Genomic DNA, 19381 nt, shown 5'->3' with positions numbered 1-19381 from the left:
TATTGCTATTTTTAATTTTTTCCCAATATTTTTGATCCACAGTTGGTTGGATTTTTGTTGTGGAACCTGCAGATGAGGAGGGCTGACTTTATATGATAATATCAAACTGGAAAAATTGATGTTAGAATAAAGATGTGTTTCTGAGATTAAATTAGATTTTAATAAAAATTACCCCAGTCTCAGGTTTTCTATCTGCAATGTGAAATGATCTCAGAGAAGAATAAATTTTAACCATTTACATTATTAAATTGAAATCACTAAAAGTAAAACAAAGGTGTGAGACTATATAATAGATTGTTTTCCTTATTTCAGAGTCTTTGGAACAAATTCTTCCAAGATAAAGAACTTCGATCAATGATTGAACAAGATGTCAAAAGAACGTATGTAGAACTATTTACATGTTACTTTCAATAATTCAAATTGTTGTTATCTCTTTCTAATTTTAACAAAACACAAAATCTGCAGAGTCAACTTAATTGAATGCAGTATTCTAGTTGTGTTTATAACAAACTTGTTTTGACAAATTGTGATAATAAGGATTGTTTTCTACTCTAATGATACAGATTTCTATGTTCCCTTTTTAAAAGTAAATTACATTTATAATATTGATAATCTTCAATAATATTTAATTTGTTTTATCAAGTTCCAACAATTATTTGAAGTCATATTTAAGGTTATATTGTATAGTCTTGTTGCCAGAAAAATTTATCCCTTGCTTTATGCATTTTGAATCCCTTTCTAACCAAGTTACTTGTTAAAACTTGTTAAATTACAACTGTTATTCTTATCCTCACTTCTCTTCTTCTTGAAGCTATTCAGGTTTGCAAACAATTTCTTCTCTCAATCTACTCAGTATTTACTATGTAAAAGGGTAATTTGTTACTTAGCATAATGTCCATAACTTTGATATATTCGACTGAGTCATAGGGTGAGGAGTAAATGGAATTTGTGTCAGAAGATCATAGAGTCGTAACTAACGGATGCTGTAATTGTGGGAAAATTACTTCAACATCTTTCCCTCTCAGTTTCCTCTTGTGTTAAATGGGGGTAATAGTAACCATCTCTTATGATATTTGAGGATTAATTAATATCTGTCAGAATAGTAAATTAGATAAGTTTATACTTTAAACTATAAATCATTATGTAAATGTTAGTAAACTTAATGTAATCCTTAGGATCTGGGATTAGCCAGGTATGTGCAGAATCGTGAGTATCTCTGGTGGCTTCCTCCAAGTACTTCTGCAGCATTGCCTTTGTGCTCCACTCCTAGTTCAATTCCTGCTAAATCTATTATAATGTCAAGGCCTCTCGCTCTCTGATACTCATTTCTTTGCAAGTTATAAATACTGAATAATGAGATGACATGAACTACTACTAAGTTTGTAGTACATATTTAACAATTTCTTTAAAATGAAAATAATTCAGAGGAATCACAGGTTTAGAGTAAATGAAACCACAGGTAATTGGCAGTGGTAATAGGGTATGGGGTGGGAAGTTTGGGATGATTTTGGTTAGCTTGAGTTATCCAGTTAACTCAGGAGTAACCCAGTTAGGGAAGCTACTCTCAGAGGTATGGGTGATAGTGCTTGGTCTCCCTAGTATATAGGTGCAGAAAGTAGAGCACCATTGTATTAGCACACAGGAGTCCTGGTACTCGGTAAATATTTGAATAAAACAAAAGAAGGAATTTCCTCAGTAAGTATATAGTTAATCAGTGGTAGTAAACAGGCCTTTTAAAAACAAAATGTGCAGTATATATTGTTAACTAAACTGTAAAGGCATCCCTTTTTAAAAATGCTAGGTAGTTATATTTAAAAACTTGCCAACTTCAGATTGATCTGTCTAATGAGCAGGATTATAATTAATCTCTCTACAGTTATCAAATGTAAATGAAGGGGCCACAGCGCTGGTGCCAAGTCACAGAGTCAGAGGCCATGGGGGCCAGATTGACTTAAAGAAATAGCAAACAAGAAAGGGGGAAAATAAACCTCTGATAGCCACACCAAACAGGCAGTGATACTGGGAATTTTTTCATCATTTTAGTTACTTAGTTCGAACATTTCTGCTTTGTTATGTAAGAAAGTGTTAGTTCTTGAAAACTTCTATATTTTCTGTTTTTTCTTACAAAAATGCAAGATATATACACAGATACATATATACATATACATATACATATGTATGTGTGTGTGTATGTACACACACATACAGTGTTTTTCTTAAAATGTATCTCTACTAGTTTATTTTAATTAAAATGGCAAACCAGTGACCCAAAGAAGGTAGCTAGAAGGCCCTATAGTTGATAGAATAGTAGGGAAATGTATTAGCGTTCTCTAGAGGGACAGAACTGTTAGGATAGATGTATATATAAAGGGGAGTTTATTAAGGAGTATTGACTCACATGATCATGGTGAAGTCCCACAATAGGCCGTCTGCAAGCTGACAAGCAAGGAAGCCAGTCCGAGTCCCAACACCTTAAAAGTAGGGAAGCCGACAGTGCAGCCTTCCGTCTATGGCTGAAGGCCCCAAGAACCCCTGGCAAACTGCTGGTGTAAGTCCAAGAGTCCAAAACCTGAAGAACTTGGAGTCTGATGTTCGAGGGCAGGAAGCATCCACCATGGGAGAAAGATGAAGGCTGGAAGATTCAGCAAGTCTGCTCTTTCCACCTTCTTCTGCCTGCTTTATTCTAGCCACACTGGCAGCTGATTAGATGGTGCCCATCCAGAGTGAGGATGGGGCTGCCTCTCTGAGTCCACTGACTCAAATTTTAATCTCCTTTGGCAACACCCTCACAGACACACCCAGGAACAATACTTTGCATCCCTCAATCCAATCAAGTTGACACTCAATATTAACCATCACAGGAGGGTTCCATATCTTATTCTCTTGAAGACTCTCCCATGGCTCTCTCCACATTTAGATTAAGTCTCCTTGTCATTTCTATATAAATTTTCTGGCAAATACTTAGCTTGTGAGGTAAGGCGGTCAGTCTTATTTTAAGTCCACCAAATTATTTAATTGTAAAAGCTGAATAGCTTGTATAAATTTACTTTACATCTTTATAAGGTACTATATGATCTAAAATATATGTTTTTCATTTCCGTCTATGAGGAATTTCCTAATAATATAAAAGAAGTATAGCCCAGATAAGGTTATAAAGTGTTACTTGTTTACTAGCTTTGTGGTAAGAATTTTTTTAAAAATGTATATTTATGGAGCATCGCTATGTTCCATAATTGCCCTTTGCACTGTGGGGGACAGAGTGGAGTGGTGAATAACACAGATAGGGTGCTGCCATCACAGGTTGTATATTTTAGTGTGGTGTCGGGGAGAGTGGTAAGACAATAAGCATGTATAGATAAAGAGAATAATTACAGAGGGTGATCATTTTTCTGAAGAAATAAGGCAGAGTAACTAGATAGCTGGAAGGAGAGTAGCCAGTGGGATGGCTACTTTAGGAATAGTGATTGGAGAAGACATCTTTGAGAAGATGACATTTGAGCTGAGATGTGAAAAAATTTAAAGGCCAGACATGTGAAGAACTAGGGCAAGAACATGTAGACAGAAGGAGTAGCTAGGGCAAGGTTAGTTTCTCAATGAAAATGAGCTCAGTGTTTAGAGGAGCAAAACGAAGTCAGTTCGGCTAGAGCAAGTGCTTTAGAGAAGGAAATCTGAGAGGAGAGCAAAGGCCAGACAGTTTTGTAGACCACAGTAAAAAGTAAGGATTTATTCTGATTGCAATAGGAAGCTTTTGGAGGACATTGAGCAGTGGCATGATACCTACAAAGATAATTATGGCTGCTGTGCAGTGGGGCAAAGGTGGATGTAAGAATGGAAGCTGGAAAAGCAACTAGGAGTCTATTGGAGTATTTCAAGTTAGGTAATGTTAGCGATTTATTAGACTAAAAATGTAGTAATAAAGACAGGAGTAGGTAGATGGGTTGGGGATATGTATTTTATGTTTCAAAATACAAATTAGGGGATCATTATGTGTAGTTTTCTCACATTCATAAGTTTCTGTTCCATTTTTACTGTTCTGTTTCAGATCCTTTTTACCTCCTGCCGACAGTCACTTACTTGTTTAATTGTTTTCTTGGGATCTAGTGTTTTTCCACTTCCAGTCCATTCCATGTGTTAACAGCCTAATCACTCTACTCAAAGCACATTTATAATCATTCTATTTGCCTAATCCAGAACTTTCTATGACTCCCTGTGCCCTGAAGAAGAATGGACTTACTCAGTTTCTCTAATACATACCCAGTTCCCTTTTAGACAAGTGCTTCTGGCATTATTCAATGAACAGGTTTTGTGCTTTCCATTTTCCATGTTTTGGAATCTTTCATGCTCTCCTCTGCTGGAATGCTGCTTCCCTCTGCTTCCTGTTAGATTCCTAACAGCTGACCATTCAAGGCCTGAGTTCATCACCCAAGTTTATGAAACATTTTCCAGTCTTGGCAATTGGAAATCATTTGTGCCTAGTCTGTGTTCTATAGAATTTTCTTAATAACTTTTTAATATTATTTAATTTTGTTTGGTCTTTTATTTATTTAGGTCCATCTGTCAGTGTATTCAATACATTTATATTGATCTCCTTAGTGTACCAGGCACTAGAGATGCCAAGATAAATGTGATATGGACCCTTAAGAAGCTTACAGACAAAACAGGGAAAAAAAAGTTACAATGCAGGATTATTGGTGCCATTAAGAGAAGCAGTATGTACAAGAGCTCTTGTGTTAGCCCAGATCTTACCTTTCAAACCTAGTAGTAAACCCTTTGAAGGCATGGACCTAGTCTTGTTTTTGTCTCACTGGTTATCACCAAGTTGATGCTTAATAAATGATCATTGATTGTGAATCTTATCACTGATGATCAGTGTTGTTCAATTTTAGTAATTATCTCAAACATCTTTAAATTTTCACAGACATAAGCACACTTTAAAAAATACTATTATCAACTTTCTAGTATGAGTTTAAACAAGATAATTTGATTTCATGAGCTGTGATTCTGCCATCATTATTTAATTTATTTGATCTGGATACGTCACTGTATTAAATATTATCTTCCCCTTCAGCCAATTTTAATATTCTTTTATGTCACCCTTTTTTGCCTCAAAGCGTTTTGCAATCATTTCAATTAATTGTTCTTTGTCTTAACCTAATGAGGTTGTTACTATTCCCATTTTTATTACTGAAAAAACTGATAATCAAAAGGTAAATCAAGGAATTTCCATTTACAGCATTCTAATTTAGAACTTGAATTGTCTATTCTGAACAAATGTTGCCATGTTTCAAAAGCTGTAACATTAAAAGAAATTCAGTATTATTTAAAATGGTGGAAATAGTGAGTTCAGGATAAAATATCATTTCCATATTAGATGCCAAAGAAGTATGTTATTTGGTCTATCAAGGTCTATTCTAAAAATATATATGCAGCATCTATAACATCATTTGCAAATTAACATATTTATAAGCTATTGCCAAATAGTCTCATCTTTTCTTCAAATGTGTTTTCCCTCTCTTGAATTAAATGATTAAATTTCTTTAACTGACTTTTATAATTGTAACTTTGACCATATTTAAAAGTTTATCTGATTGCCTATTGATATGCTGTTATCATCTTCAATATTTGATCTTTTGTATTTCTAGTTATTTTAGTTAACATTTTAGGTAGCTCATTCATAATTTAATTATTCTTTTTCTTACTTGTATCTCCATGGTGAGTTTTTAAAGATGCAGCTTTCTTGGGCCAGGTGTGTTGGCTCATGCCTTTAATCCCAGCACTCTGGGAGGCCAAGGCAGGAGGATCACTTGAGCCCAGGAATTTGAGACCAGCCTGGGCAACATGGCAAAACCGTCTCCACAGAAAACACAGAAATTAGCCAGACATGGTGGCACACACCTGTAGTCCCATCTACTTGGCAGGCTGCAGTTGGGGGATCTCTTGATCCCAGGAGGTTGAGACTGCAGTAAGCTGTGGTCATGCCAGTGCACTCCAGCCTGGGTAAAAAAGTGAGATCCTGTCTTAAAAAAAAGTAACTTTCTCATCTTCATATTTCCTTTTGTTTATGGTGTATATGTATGCCATGCTTCAAATATAATCTATTTAAGCAAATTTTGTCTTCTCAGTTTTTTAAGTCTTATAATTTGATATTTTGCAAGCAAACTTTGTCTCCTCAATTAAAACACACCTTATTTGATATTTTCTGGATTCATTAATAATTGCTTGCAAAAGAAAAGGAGCAGTTAGGGAAGTAAAAAAAAAAATTAAATTCTTTTTTAAAAATTATAGATATGTGCTGTACTGTTTGGTAGATACCAGGCATATGTGGCTGTTTAAATATAAATTTAAATAAAATTAAAAATTTTAGTCATCACAGTAGCTATAGCTGATAATGGCTGCTGTATATACTGTACTGGACAACTCTTATAGAGGATACTTCCATTCTTACAGAAAGTTCTTTGGACAGTGCTGTATAGATAATTCATTATTATGCTCGCCTCAGCAGCACATATATTAAAATTGGAATGATAATTCATTATTGTTTTATTTTTGTGTAATATATAATGTAAATGTCTGCATTTTGCTTTTTATTCATGTTGAACTTTTAGATATGGCCTCTGTGAAACATTTACTTTTATTTCTTTTCTCTCACCTTTAGAAAATGACATGAATTTTTACAGTAAATCTTTCCTGAATTTTTGGTCAAATGTAGTTCTTATGTTACATTGTAGTATGTGGATGGAAACTAGATTAGTTTTGAATTTTTTTCTATGTTAAGCATATTCGAAAGTTATTTTACTGAGTAATTTATTGATTTTTTTTTTAATTTAAAGATCCTCTTTCTCAGTTCCTATTTTGAAAAAGAAATACTCCCAGTAATTTGGTCCATTGATGTCACACTTTACAAAGTTAAGATGTCCTAAATGTCGGTATCTCCTACACAGTTTCCTCCAAGCCCATTTTTTATTGAAATAAAAAACAAATTCCTCTGGGAAGAAGGATTTTACAAGCAATTTCAGAGCAGAATTGATTTTGGTGTGTGTTAATGCCGACAATCTGCCCAGTGTTAAAATGTTAAAGAGAAAAAAAAAATACAAGCTGCCATATTCCTGTGATCACACCAAAATAGCAGCTTGTATTTATATTTTCAGTCTCCTCGAGGTGGACTGCAGGCACACATGAATGAGTGGATGTACTTGGTGTTGTGTTGTGATTTTATTTAATGCAGGCAAAGTACATGCTTGTGCATGCACGACCAGCCCTCACATATGCACTTGTTCACAGCCGAGAAAGTGAAAACTACAACACAAGCCGCTCTCTAAGAGTTGTCGGCAACCTGTGTGTGTTTCTTAAATATTAAAGAGGGGGGAAAACAGATTTTCAGGAATATGAAAAATAATGCTTCTGTCAAATGGCCTGTAGTCCTTCCTCATTTGACACTTAAGGTAAAAGCAAAATAATTACTATTGCATATGTATATTTAGTATCTTTCCTGTACTGCTCCTGTACTGTTTTAAAGTATATTTTCCCCATTTCTGTTTCATTTAAGCATGCAAATTCTTAGCATACATTTATTCTAATTTGTGAGATTTTAAAAAACTTAAATTTTTTTCAGTATTTTAATGAAAATATAGTTGCAGTGCTTTCATTAGCACCCTGGTGCTCCTAATCTTCGGAATTTAGGAGCAGTAGTGCATAGGGGCAGCACAGTTATAGGGGTACCCTCTGAACTGCTGACCAATAGAGTTTTTGCTTTTCAGATTTTCTTTGTTTTAAATGAGCCCAGATTTTTAAGGACTATTTATAGTTGTAGATTTATCTGATTATGAGAAGGTTAAAAAGTAAAGTTTGGTGAGTAGTAAAATAATATTCCCAGTGGGCACAGCCTGTTTGGTAGTGTAACACAGTCTTTTTAGAACATTTCAGCAGATTTAGAATTGAAGCAGCTTTGGTACTTCAGGGGTAATGCTTTGTATTTAATTTTTCAATTTTTTTCTTAATTATTGAAAAACTTCAAAATAAAGTCTGTATTTCAATTTGCAACACAGTCTCGTCTGGCACTGAAAGTACATATACAGTGTATCTACCTACGTTTATATTTTTTCCTAATTTTTTACCATTATGGTAGGAACAGAACGATGTTTTTGGAGGAGTGGAGGAGGGGGGTAAAGGGCTTGTTAAGTGACTCAGGCATTGTAGAACTAGAAAGAACCTTAGGTGAAGACCTCTACTTAGATGGTGACAGATCCCATCTCCTGAACTGCAGCCACACCTGCCTTCTCCCAGCCTTATGTCCTGTCATCCCAAACCACCCCTCCTTTTTGTTTTTGCTTAATCTTCTCAACTGTATGGTGATTTCTTACTCCACCTTCCTTATTAGCCTCTTGGAGATTTTTGTGCTGCCTTCTTGGGCTGAGTCCTACTCATTGTCATCACAATAAATTACTACTTCCTTTTTTTTTTCACTTTAAAAAATTCTGTATTCACCTCCTGTTTATGAACTATGAAAGCTATATGTCATTCTTTTCTTCACTGAAAACATAAATTAAAGAAAGCAGAACCTTGTTCAGGCTTTCCTTTTGCTTTGCCTTCATATCCCTAGCGCCCGATTGCGTCGTCTTAATTTTCCTTAAAGGTTTGGTTGTTTGTAAGGTTTGTAGGTATATTTGTCCATTCAGCAAATACTACTTGAGAGATCACTGTGTCAGCCACTGTTTTAGAAGTTCAAGATTCAAATAAAGAAAAGACTGCCTCTTCTGTTCTTTAATATATAATGCATATTTTATTGTAATTATCTTCTTTTAAAATTATCTGTAAGATGTCTGTTTTTATTCTCCTAGATTTTCTTGAGTTTATATGTTTTGTAGCTTCATATTTCCCAGTACTTGGCACCCATTGTAAGCATTTATGTCATTAATAGTCATCTAGTAAAATCCTTTTATTTTGCAAAGGTGAAAAGTTGAAGCTCAGAAAGACTATGACGTGAATAAACAAATATAACTTGTTAAGGCCAAAATGGAAATGGTACCTGGGACTTCTGTTTTTCCATTACTCTATAATTTATGTTAATCTTGTTTGTCTAGATTTAATGCTTCTTCAAGAAATGTTTATTAAATACCTTCAGTGTGCAAGCACTTTGTGAAGCAAAACAGGACAGAAACATAAATGAATCAGTATCTCAAATCTTATTCAAAAAGTGATGGAGACTAAATAAGTAGATACTGTTTCTGCCTTCTGGGTTTATATACTGTAATGCAGTGTTTCTCAACCTTGGGAGTATTAACATTTTGGACCAATTCTTTGTTTGAGAAGTTGTTTTGTGCACTGTAGGATGTTTAGCAGATCCCTGATCTCTACTTGCTAGAGCTGTGAGGCCTGTTCACTCTGATGATAGTTTCTTTTGCTGTGCAGAAGCTCTTTAGTTTAATTAGATCCCATTTGTCAGTTTTGGCTTTTGTTGCCATTGCTTTTGGTGTATTAGTCATGAAGTCTTTGTCCATGCCTGTGTCCTGAATGGTATTGCCTAGGTTTTCTTCTAGGGTTTTTATGGTTTTAGGTCTTACGTTTAAGTCTTTAATCCATTTTGAGTTAATTTTTGTATAAGGTGTAAGGAAGGGGTCCAGGCTCAGTTTTCTGCATATAGCTAGCCAGTTTCCCCAACACCATTTACTAAATAGGGAGTCCTTTCCCCATTGCTTGCTTTTGTCAGGTTTGTCAAAGATCAGGTGGTTGTAGATGTGTGGTGTTATTTCTCAGGCCTCTGTTCTGTTCCATCGTTCTGTATATCTGTTTTGGTACCAGTACCATGCTGTTTTGGTTACTGTAGCCTTGTAGTATAGTTTGAAGTCAGTTAGCATGATGCCTCCAGCTTTGTTCTTTTTGCTTAGGATTGTCATGAATATATGGGCTCTTTCTTGGTTCCATATGAAATTTAAAGTATTTTTTTCTAATTCTGTGAAGACAGTCAATGGTAGGTTGATGGAAATAGCATTGAATCTGTAAATTACTTTGGGCAGTATGGCCATTTTCATGATATTGATTCTTTCTATCCATGAGTATGGAATGTTTTTCCATTTGTTTGTGTCCTCTCTTATTTCCTTGAGCAGTGGTTTGTAGTTCTCCTTGAAGAGGTCCTTCACATCGCTTGTAAGTTGTACTCCCAGGTATTTACAAAGAACTTAAACAAATTTACAAGAAAAAAACAACCCCATCAAAAATGGGGTGAAGGATATGAACAGACATTTCTCAAAGGAAGACATTTATGCGGCCAACAAACATGGAAAAAAAAAAAACCTCATCATCACTGGTCATTAGAGAAATGCAAATCAAAACCACAGTGAGATACCATCACACACCAGTTAGAATGGTGATCATTAAAAAGTCAGGAAACAACAGATGCTGGAGAGGATGTGGAGAAACGGGAATGCTTTTGGTGGGAGTGTAAATTAGTTCAACCACTGTGGAAGACAGTGTGGCAATTCCTCAAGGATCTAGAAACAGAAATACCATTTGACACAGCAATCCCATTACTGGGTACATACCCAAAGGATTATAAATCATTCTACTATAAAGACACAAGCATACGTATGTTTATTGCAGCACTGTTCACAATAGCAAAGACTTGGAACCAACCCAAATGCCCATCAAAGATAGACTGGATAAAGAAAATGTGGCACATATACACCATGGAATACTATGCAGCCATAAAAAAGGATGAGTTCATGTCCTTTGCAGGGACATGGATGAAGCTGGAAACCATCATTCTCAGCAGACTAACACAGGAACAGAAAACCAAACACCGCATGTTCTCACCCATAAGTGGGAGTTAAAGAATGAGAACACATGGACACAGGGAGGGGAACATCACACACTGGGGCCTGTTGCGGGGTTGGGGGGCTAGGGGAAGGATAGCGTTAGGAGAAACCTAATGTAGATGATGGGTTGAAGTGTGCAGCAAACCACCATGGCATGTGTATACCTAATGTAACAAACCTGCACATTCTACACGTTTCCCGGAACTTAAAAGTATAATTTTTTTTAAAAAAAGGGTCACATGACACAGCAAGTGGATCATGTAGAAAGAAGATGTTAGCATAAGACTGGACCCTATTTTCTGCACCAATATTACAACCAGTAACTATCATTGATTACTTAGTAAATTCAATTTTATGCCATCACTAAAAAAATAAATAATAAAAAATAAAAAATCTAAGGGCCTTTTGTCTGACTGAAGGGTTCTCTGTGGCATCATCTTAGAGCTTTCTGAGATCTTAACAAAGGCTTTTACAGTCACACCTTTGATTTCATCTTTAGTTCTTGCCTGTCTTTGTCCTAGATTTGATCTTTGCCCAGAAGCAGTGTGTTAATGTTGGTATCATTTGCTGACTTGAGAAGCTGGGAATGAGAAAAAGCTTTATTTTCAAACCAAGAAAGTTCTAGCACCTTTATGTTTACCAGTTATTCCTTTGTTTTTTCTCTTCTTTCATTCTACTATAAGTAACACAAATAAACCAGACAGTACTTTCAGTACTCTGCCTGGATATCTCCTTAGCTAGATCACTCAGTTTATTAGATTCATTTTCTATGTTCCATATAACTAGAGGCTATCACATTGCCAGACTTTCTGTCACTGCATGATAAGGAACCCCTTTCCTCCATTTTTTTTCTGTAATGTTTTCTTCACTTTCATTTAAGCCCTCACTGGCAGCCTCTTTGCAGATTGTCTTTTGCTAATAGTCTTTTTCCCACAGCCTTAATTTCTCACTGATGCTCTCCTGAAGGTCCTTCTGTCTTCTATCCAGTCCCATAGGCACTTCTACCACATATTTTAGGTTTTTGTTTTGTTTTTTTTTTTTTGAAACAGCACCCCAGTTTCAGATATCAAAACCTCTATTATATTTTGCTACGTAATTAATCAACCAAAATTGGTGGCTTAGAACAACAATTAATTATTATGTCATGGTTGCTGTGGATCAGGAGTTTGGGAGCAGTATAGCTGGGAGATTCTGGCTTAGGAGTGTTTCATGAGATTGCAGTCACGTGGTTACTGGAGCTGCAAACGTTTGATGGCTTGACTATGGCTGGAGTATCCACTTTGGTTCCTCTCCATGTGGATCTCTCTAATGTGCTACTTTACGGTCCTCCTTCAGAAGATACTTTCTTCAGATCAAGAGATCCAAGAAAGAAAAAGAGCCATGTAGAAGCTATGTCGTTTTTATGCCATTACCTCAGAAGGGAAATGTGAGAATTAAAAAATTTGCAGATATAGTTTTAAGAGCAGCACAATCCCAGTGGAGTTTTCAAGGTCTTCCCCATGATCTTTTTCATTCCGTCTACTAGACGGGGAAATGTGTACAGAGGCCTGCCGGTGGGGAAGTTAGGGGAGTGTATTTCGAGGTCCCACATAATTTCCACTCTCATTCCATTGGCTAGCACTCAAGTCACATGACCACAGCTAACTGAAAAGGAAGCTGGGAAATTAAATCCAGCTATGTGCCTGCAAAGAAGAGAAAACAGGTTTGGTTGAATAGGGAGAATGGAAATTACCAACCAAAATAGGGAACACAGGAAGAAAAAGAATTGTGTCTTTCAGTATGTCTGTTTTTATTCCATATCAAATTGTTCCTTGTTGTGGTCTTGGCTTGATTGTTCAGTTTTTCTTTAATAAAACAATAAACCACAGTAAGGTATTATAGTTATTTTGGTGGTTAATAGTATTCTAGGGAGTTTTCATCACTCATTTAAAAATTTTGGATGAGTGCTTGTTTTGATTTTCCATTTTTGAAATATGGGCATAACAACAGTTATTGTTCCTTCAAGTCCTTCTGTGCTTCTTTGTCCTATTGCATGATTATAAACCCTCACCAAGGGCTTTCCTTTTTCCCCTGGGGCATCTTATTGAATACTTGCATCTTCAGTATTTCATCTGGGCCCAATGCTTTGTCTGTTTTAATACTTCTAATTACCTAATTATGTACTATAATGTGGTGACAAAACCCTTTATCATTTTACTCTTTTCTTAACCCTTTTCTTGCTTAGGAAAGATTCTTTTTGTCTCTTTGTTGCCTGCATTACAGATAGCCCCGATATTTGTCTGGCTTCCCTTTATTGTCTGTATTATGACAGACCATTGTCCTGTTGAATGTCTTTCCAACTATCAGGCACCTGGGTTCCTGGTTATTGGGGCTCCAAAGTTGGTGTTTAGTTGTTCTCCATCCCTCACTTTTCAGTTCACTTCCACACACTGCAGTCATATGAGACCATATCCAAATGGCAAATAGGATACTCTAGTTGTCATAAACTACTTTTGTTACAGAATTAGTAGCCATTCTATCATGTATAGGTCTTTGTATAATCAAATGTCTGCAGTAAGTATCCATGAGCCAAATGTAATAGAAATCAATAAGATTTTTAAAAATTATATGAATTGTACTTCAGGATAGCTAAAAATTGATGAAGGATTTTTTTTTCATTATGTCTATGTCTTAGATAATAAAGGAAGAAAAAATATGATAGAATTATAGTTTTACCATTTTATGACTTCTAATGAATTAATAGATTTAGGCAGTGATCATTAACAGTTGGTAGCATCACAGAAAGTGGGATACATTAATGTTAGGTGCTTCCTGATGGAAGTACACAACACCAACTTATCACTGCATTGAAATCACCCCAAGTTTAAAACAACAGAATTTATTTTGTTGTTGAATCTACAACTTGAGCAGGGCTCAGTAGGATGGCTCATCTCTGTTCCACATGGTGTTGGCTGGGGTAGCTTGAAGTCCAGGGTCTGGAATCATCTGAAGGTTTGCGCATTCACCTGTCTGGTTATTGAAGCTGGCTCTCAGGTGAGACCCCTTCTGGAGCTGTGGTGAGAACACCCGCGATGGCCTTTTCATATGGCTGTTTGGCTTCCTTACAGCATGGTGGTCTGGTTCTGAGAATGTGTCCAGAGAGAGCCAGACAGAAGCTGTGTTCCACCACCACTTTCGACACGTTTATTTTTTGAGAAACTGGTCACTAAGGGCAGCACATACTCAAAGGGAAGAGAGTCAGACTCTTTCATCTTTCTATGGGAGGAGTATCAAAGAATTTGCAAACATGTTCTCAAATTATGTCATCTATAGATGAGACAGGAAGAATCTTGTTGAAAACTTGAACCTGAATCTGATAAAGTCTCTAGATCTAACTGCCAGTTTGTAGGGAAATACAGGGGACAGGAGAATCGTTAAATAAGAAAATGGAGGCACAATACGTAAAATTCTGAATGTGGGAAGCTTCTACAGGATAAAAAATCTGGTTTCTTTAACAAATACATTACAAGATAAAAAAGAGAAGAAGGACAAGTCTATAGATTAAAGGAATCTTAAGAGATAATATCAACAAATTGCAATGTACTGACAAATATTTCTTGGTTCTTGAACAAAGTGTTAAGAATTTTTAGACAGTCACAGAAATTTGAACATTTACTGGTTATTTGATTAATAGATTATTATTTTTATTAGTAGTAGTGTTACAATGGCACTATGGTATTTTTTTGTTTCTTTGTTTGTTTTGTTCTTTGAGACAGGGTCTGTCTCTCTTGCCTAGGCCGAAGTGCAGCGGCACAAACACAGCCCACTGCAGCCTCTACCTCCGAGGCTCAAGTGATCCTCCCACCTCAGCTTCCCAATTAGCTGGGACTACAGGTTTGTGCCATCATACCCAGCTAATTTACTTTTACTTTTTTTTTTTTTTTTTTTTGTAAAGGCAGGGTCTCGCTATGTTGCCCAAGCTGGTCTCAAACCCCTGGGCTCAAGGGATCCTCCTGCCTTGACCTTTCAAAGTGCTGGGATTATAGGTGTTAGCCTCTTCACCTGGCCTATGGTTATGTTTTTAAAGAGTGCTTATCTTTTAGAGATACACATTGCAGTATTTACAGATATAATGACGTCTGGGATTCGCTTCAAAATAATGCGATATTGGAGAGGAATATATGTAAAACAAGAAATGATTAGTGCTGAAGCTAGCTGATGGGTAGATTGGGGTTCAGTTTACTGTTGTCTTGTCTTTATTAAATGTTTGAATTTTCCATAATGAAAGATTTTTAAAATTTATAATTAAACCTATATTGCCTACCAATTTTGGTTTATTTCAAGATAGAAAACAAAACTTACACACCACATGTTTGTGATGGCTCTTGTTATTATTGTGTACTATGTAAAATTTGTTTAAATATGGTTTCTTCACACATCTGAGAGAGAAACTTCTATATTATCAATACTGATCAATTGAGTCTAAACTGAAATATGACTTTTACCCTAAAGTAAGGATTTAAGACTATTTTAGTCTAAATTCCATTATGGACTACTTAATCTTTGCTGTTCATCTCTATTTTTAGAGTTTTGCCCTCACCTATTTTACATCTCAATTTTTATTTTATGGACAAATGTAGAAAGAAAGACCTTCTGTTAATAATAAAATTTGTTTCCAGTTCCTACTTAGTGTGATTTTTTTCCTTTCTGTTTTATTTTCCTACCAGATATTTTGGTTTGAATAAATTATGAACCTCTGCAGTTTTAATTCTAAATTTCTCTCTTTATTTTCATGAAACTGTAACATCATTGTTGATTTTTCAAAACCTGAATGATTGTTGCATCTAGTGTGGTTAGTATTCTGTGCTTTTAATTATGTTTCAAAAACAGATTTGCCTTTCCAATGATATTTAGGTTAGACTGATGTTCAAATTACTTTACCTAGCCTGAATCCACACCATCTAGCAAGGGGTAAATAAAACCTAGAAGTGTAATGAGTGGTAGGGAAGCTATTTTGAAACTTACAACATATCATCAAAAACAGATTATTACTATTCCTAGAAATGCTACTCACTGTACTTTTTCTCCCACATTTCTTATACCTATAAATGTAACATCTTCTGGATTGAATCCTGATACTGTGACCATCAAGTATTTTTTGTAGGAACTATGTTATTGTCTAGGTATATTCATCAACCTTCAGAGCTAGGTTCTTATGTGTAACTCTAAAGTCATGGAATTTTACCTAAATGCATTTCTCAGATTAATTTATAACTGATTAGAGAAGCAGTTGGAAAGTGCTGCTGTTCTGTTAACTACCCAGATACCTTGGCAGAGGTATTATTTCTCTTTGCTTCTGTTTACTTGCCTGTTAATCTCTGAGTTGGACTGGAGAATCTCCAAAGACTCAGCACAAAACTCTGATTTTCAGTTCTTTTTCCAACTTTTGAAATAGTTTTGAAAACTTTACTTCTTTTTCAGAGCTTTTCTCTATCTTTCTACCTTACTTATTCGATGCAATGGATTCTTCATCATTTAAAGAACAAGTTATAGTTTTCTAACAAAGAGAGTGCCATGAAACTTCACAAATTAGCACTTCAGCATTGTAGAGCAGAATCATAGTTGGTGTGCTGTTTCATAGATACGCTATGTCTGCATAATACATATTTTCAGTTGATTTGGTATTTGCTAAAAGTAGACAATTTAAATTACTACTTGCAATTGAATTCTTTTAGATCTGTAGTTTTTAATCTTGAAAGTGGTTGGTATGCATTTAAATGAAACCAGGAATTGATATACAGTGTGTTAAAAGAAAAACTTCAGCCGAATTAAATTTAATGGAGTTTAATTGAGCAATGAACGATTCGTGAATCGGGCAGCCTTCCTAGTCAGAGTAGGCTCAGAGACGCCAGCACAGCCACATGGTGGAAGATTTATAGACAGAAGAAGGGAAGTGACATACAGATAACAGAAGTGAGGTACAGAAACAGCTGGATTGGTTACAGGTTGGTGTTTGCCTTATTTGAACATGGGTTGAACAGTTGGCTACATTTGATTGGCCAAAACTCAATGATTGGCAGACGTGTAAGCTGTGGTCTGTTTACACCTCCACTTGTTATAGTTCACGATGTACAGAGAAACCTTTAGGCTGAACTTAAAATATGTAAGGAGGCAGCTTCAGCCTAAAGTTGACTTAACAGGTATACTTTACATTTTTAGTTTTTAGGTATTACATTATTTATAGTTTATGGATACTCTTTGCAAAGTTAATGTAGTAGTTTTTAGTACTTTCTTTCATAATCAATTTTAGATTGTAACAGCTACACAGAATTTGGTTGTGCCAATGTGCGTAGAAAATTTCCAAAGAATAGATGAGGAAGGGGACATGCAAAATTATTAAGTCAGGTGATCCAGATTTTTGGGAATGAAGCCTACTTGAAGACAGAGTTAAATTTATGTTATATAATGAGAAGGAGAGAAAATTTCACCTCTCAAAAGTATTATTCTATTCGTAGCTTAATGGCTAAGTTTCCCAAGATATTTATCTATACCAAGTTATTTTATTAACTACTTACCTATCTTTTATCCTGATTAATTTGGGATATTTGATTTTTAAGGGCTTTAGCAACTTTCTTTTGTTTCAAAATGACATTTTAAAAGTTTTTGTGTTTCTTGCCTACGTCAGTGCATTTGACATCATTCTGCAGTTTCTTTGGCTTCTCTGACATAGGCTTACTCTTCAGGTTAATTTTTCTCTTCTTTAGAAGTTAATTGTGCCACCCCTATTTGAACTCTGATTCCTAGATAGGGACTGCCTGGGAGATCATCACATTAAGCTTTATGCAAATTGTGAAGCGACCTTGCTCAGATCCTTAGTTTGTTTACTGGCCCCCCAAAAAGAGGCTTCCTTGCTGCCACAGAAAAGGTAGAAAAAAAAAACAAAAAACCAAACCTGTCTGGGCAGTTGCAAAAGGGAGTTGTAAGCAAAAGTCAAATGAACAGGTGAATGTAAAATGGACCTTAATTTATTTAAAAAATTAGGACCAGAAAAAAAGATGCTTCACAGATCTCTAGCACAATTCACCAAAAACCTAGCTTGGACTAGAAAGTTATAACTGTCCAAGACACCAACAAAGTAGCAGAGTGAAGCATAAAATAGCTGAGGTCTTCAGAAATGGGAGGCAGTAAACCATTATAATATGATGTAAAACATAAAACAGCCACTACTGCTCTTAAAAGACTCATTAAGGAATATTTTTCTGTTTCAATAATGCTCTGTGCCTTCATGCTCTAGGTCATCTTCCTCTCTACTCTCTAACATTTTCTCCCATTTTTTAGTTCCAAAGCCACCTGATTTGCAATCTCATTACCTAAAGTATCATTACTCAAATACTATTATAATAATGGCCTCTTATTCCTGAATATCTGCCACTTGTTAGGCACCGTTCTTGGTGCTCTTACATGATTTTATCTTGATCACAAGATCAGTATTTTTATCCCTGCTTAATAGATGAGGCAGTTAAGCAATCATTCACTCAGGGTTACATAACTAGAAATTATGCAACATGAATTTGAACACAGGCTTTTCTACTTGGGTTTGGGACTTTTAAATTTCACTTTATTATAATGCACTCTTATGTCCTTCCTATGCTACTCTTTCAGGTTTATTCCTCCATAGAGTTAAATTAAAATACTGTTTTCTTTATCACTTCCTTATTCAAAAATATACATTTACTATGCTGTGTTTCCATAGCTGGAAATTCAGTATTCAAAGTTCTTTCCAGCCTTACTCCACCTTTTCTTCTATCCCACTGTCCTGCTCCCAGCAGGCAGTATTTCATGGAATTGTCTTTTCCTTCTGATTAATAATTACCATGTTATGCTGCATTCTTGAAATACCCATTGCCTTCTGTGCCTTCATATCTTTCTTTCTGTTTTGATTACCTTTTCCACTGATGTTCCATGTTCCTCCTCTCCTAAAAATTATTGTTCAAACTCTCTGTGATTAAACCCAGTTGACTACTACTACTAGATGACATTCCCTCAGCCCTTATACATTCATTGTGTATTGTGTTGCTGTGGGTTTTCTCTTTGGGTTCTTGCAGTTGTGGTGTTTTACTGCATTATAAATAAATATTTAGAAGTCTATATTTTAATCAGATGAAAGGCTGATAGGGTGGTTTTATGTAATAACTGAAGTGTCGCTATTTTACATCAAGGAAAAAGAATGACAATCTTTTTTTGAAAAAAATTAGTACTTTTACAAAATCGCATTCTTATCCTAAAAACCAATGGGCTAAAACAAAGCAACTCCCCATCTGCAGACACGTAGAATATAATTCAAAAGCTATCATATTCACATATGTATGAAGTATATGAAGCATGCAAAAAAATTTGAAATGTGAATATGTTGAAGGATGTAATTTACCTCTGGGATGTAATTATTTCCCCTTGCCTCACTCCTTTTTCAGTCCCCACTAAAGGCATAAGTTACATGGCAAACACAGGCTTGCTCTAAAACCTGAAGCAGCCCTTGGCACGTCTTCGAGATGAGAATTTGAGAGTGATTCTTGAAACTATGTTAGTCAGTT

The 19381-nt window shown here is 35.5% G+C and overlaps 1 protein-coding gene across 50 annotated transcripts in view; it reads left to right on the top strand.

Moving 5' to 3' along the window:
* TBC1D5 (TBC1 domain family member 5) overlaps positions 1 to 19381 on the top strand; it is a 584007-nt gene that overhangs the window by 337457 nt on the left and 227169 nt on the right. For all 50 annotated transcript variants that reach the window (XM_054680417.2, XM_001161410.8, XM_009444995.4 and 47 more), the window contains one exon: positions 313 to 380. In XM_054680417.2, the coding sequence (XP_054536392.1) occupies positions 313 to 380 (68 nt within the window). The remainder of the gene's footprint in view (positions 1 to 312; positions 381 to 19381) is intronic.

Source organism: Pan troglodytes, chromosome 2 (assembly GCF_028858775.2).
Source record: "Pan troglodytes isolate AG18354 chromosome 2, NHGRI_mPanTro3-v2.0_pri, whole genome shotgun sequence".
NCBI lineage: Eukaryota > Metazoa > Chordata > Mammalia > Primates > Hominidae > Pan > Pan troglodytes.
This window is presented reverse-complemented; position numbering and strand designations above follow the sequence as displayed.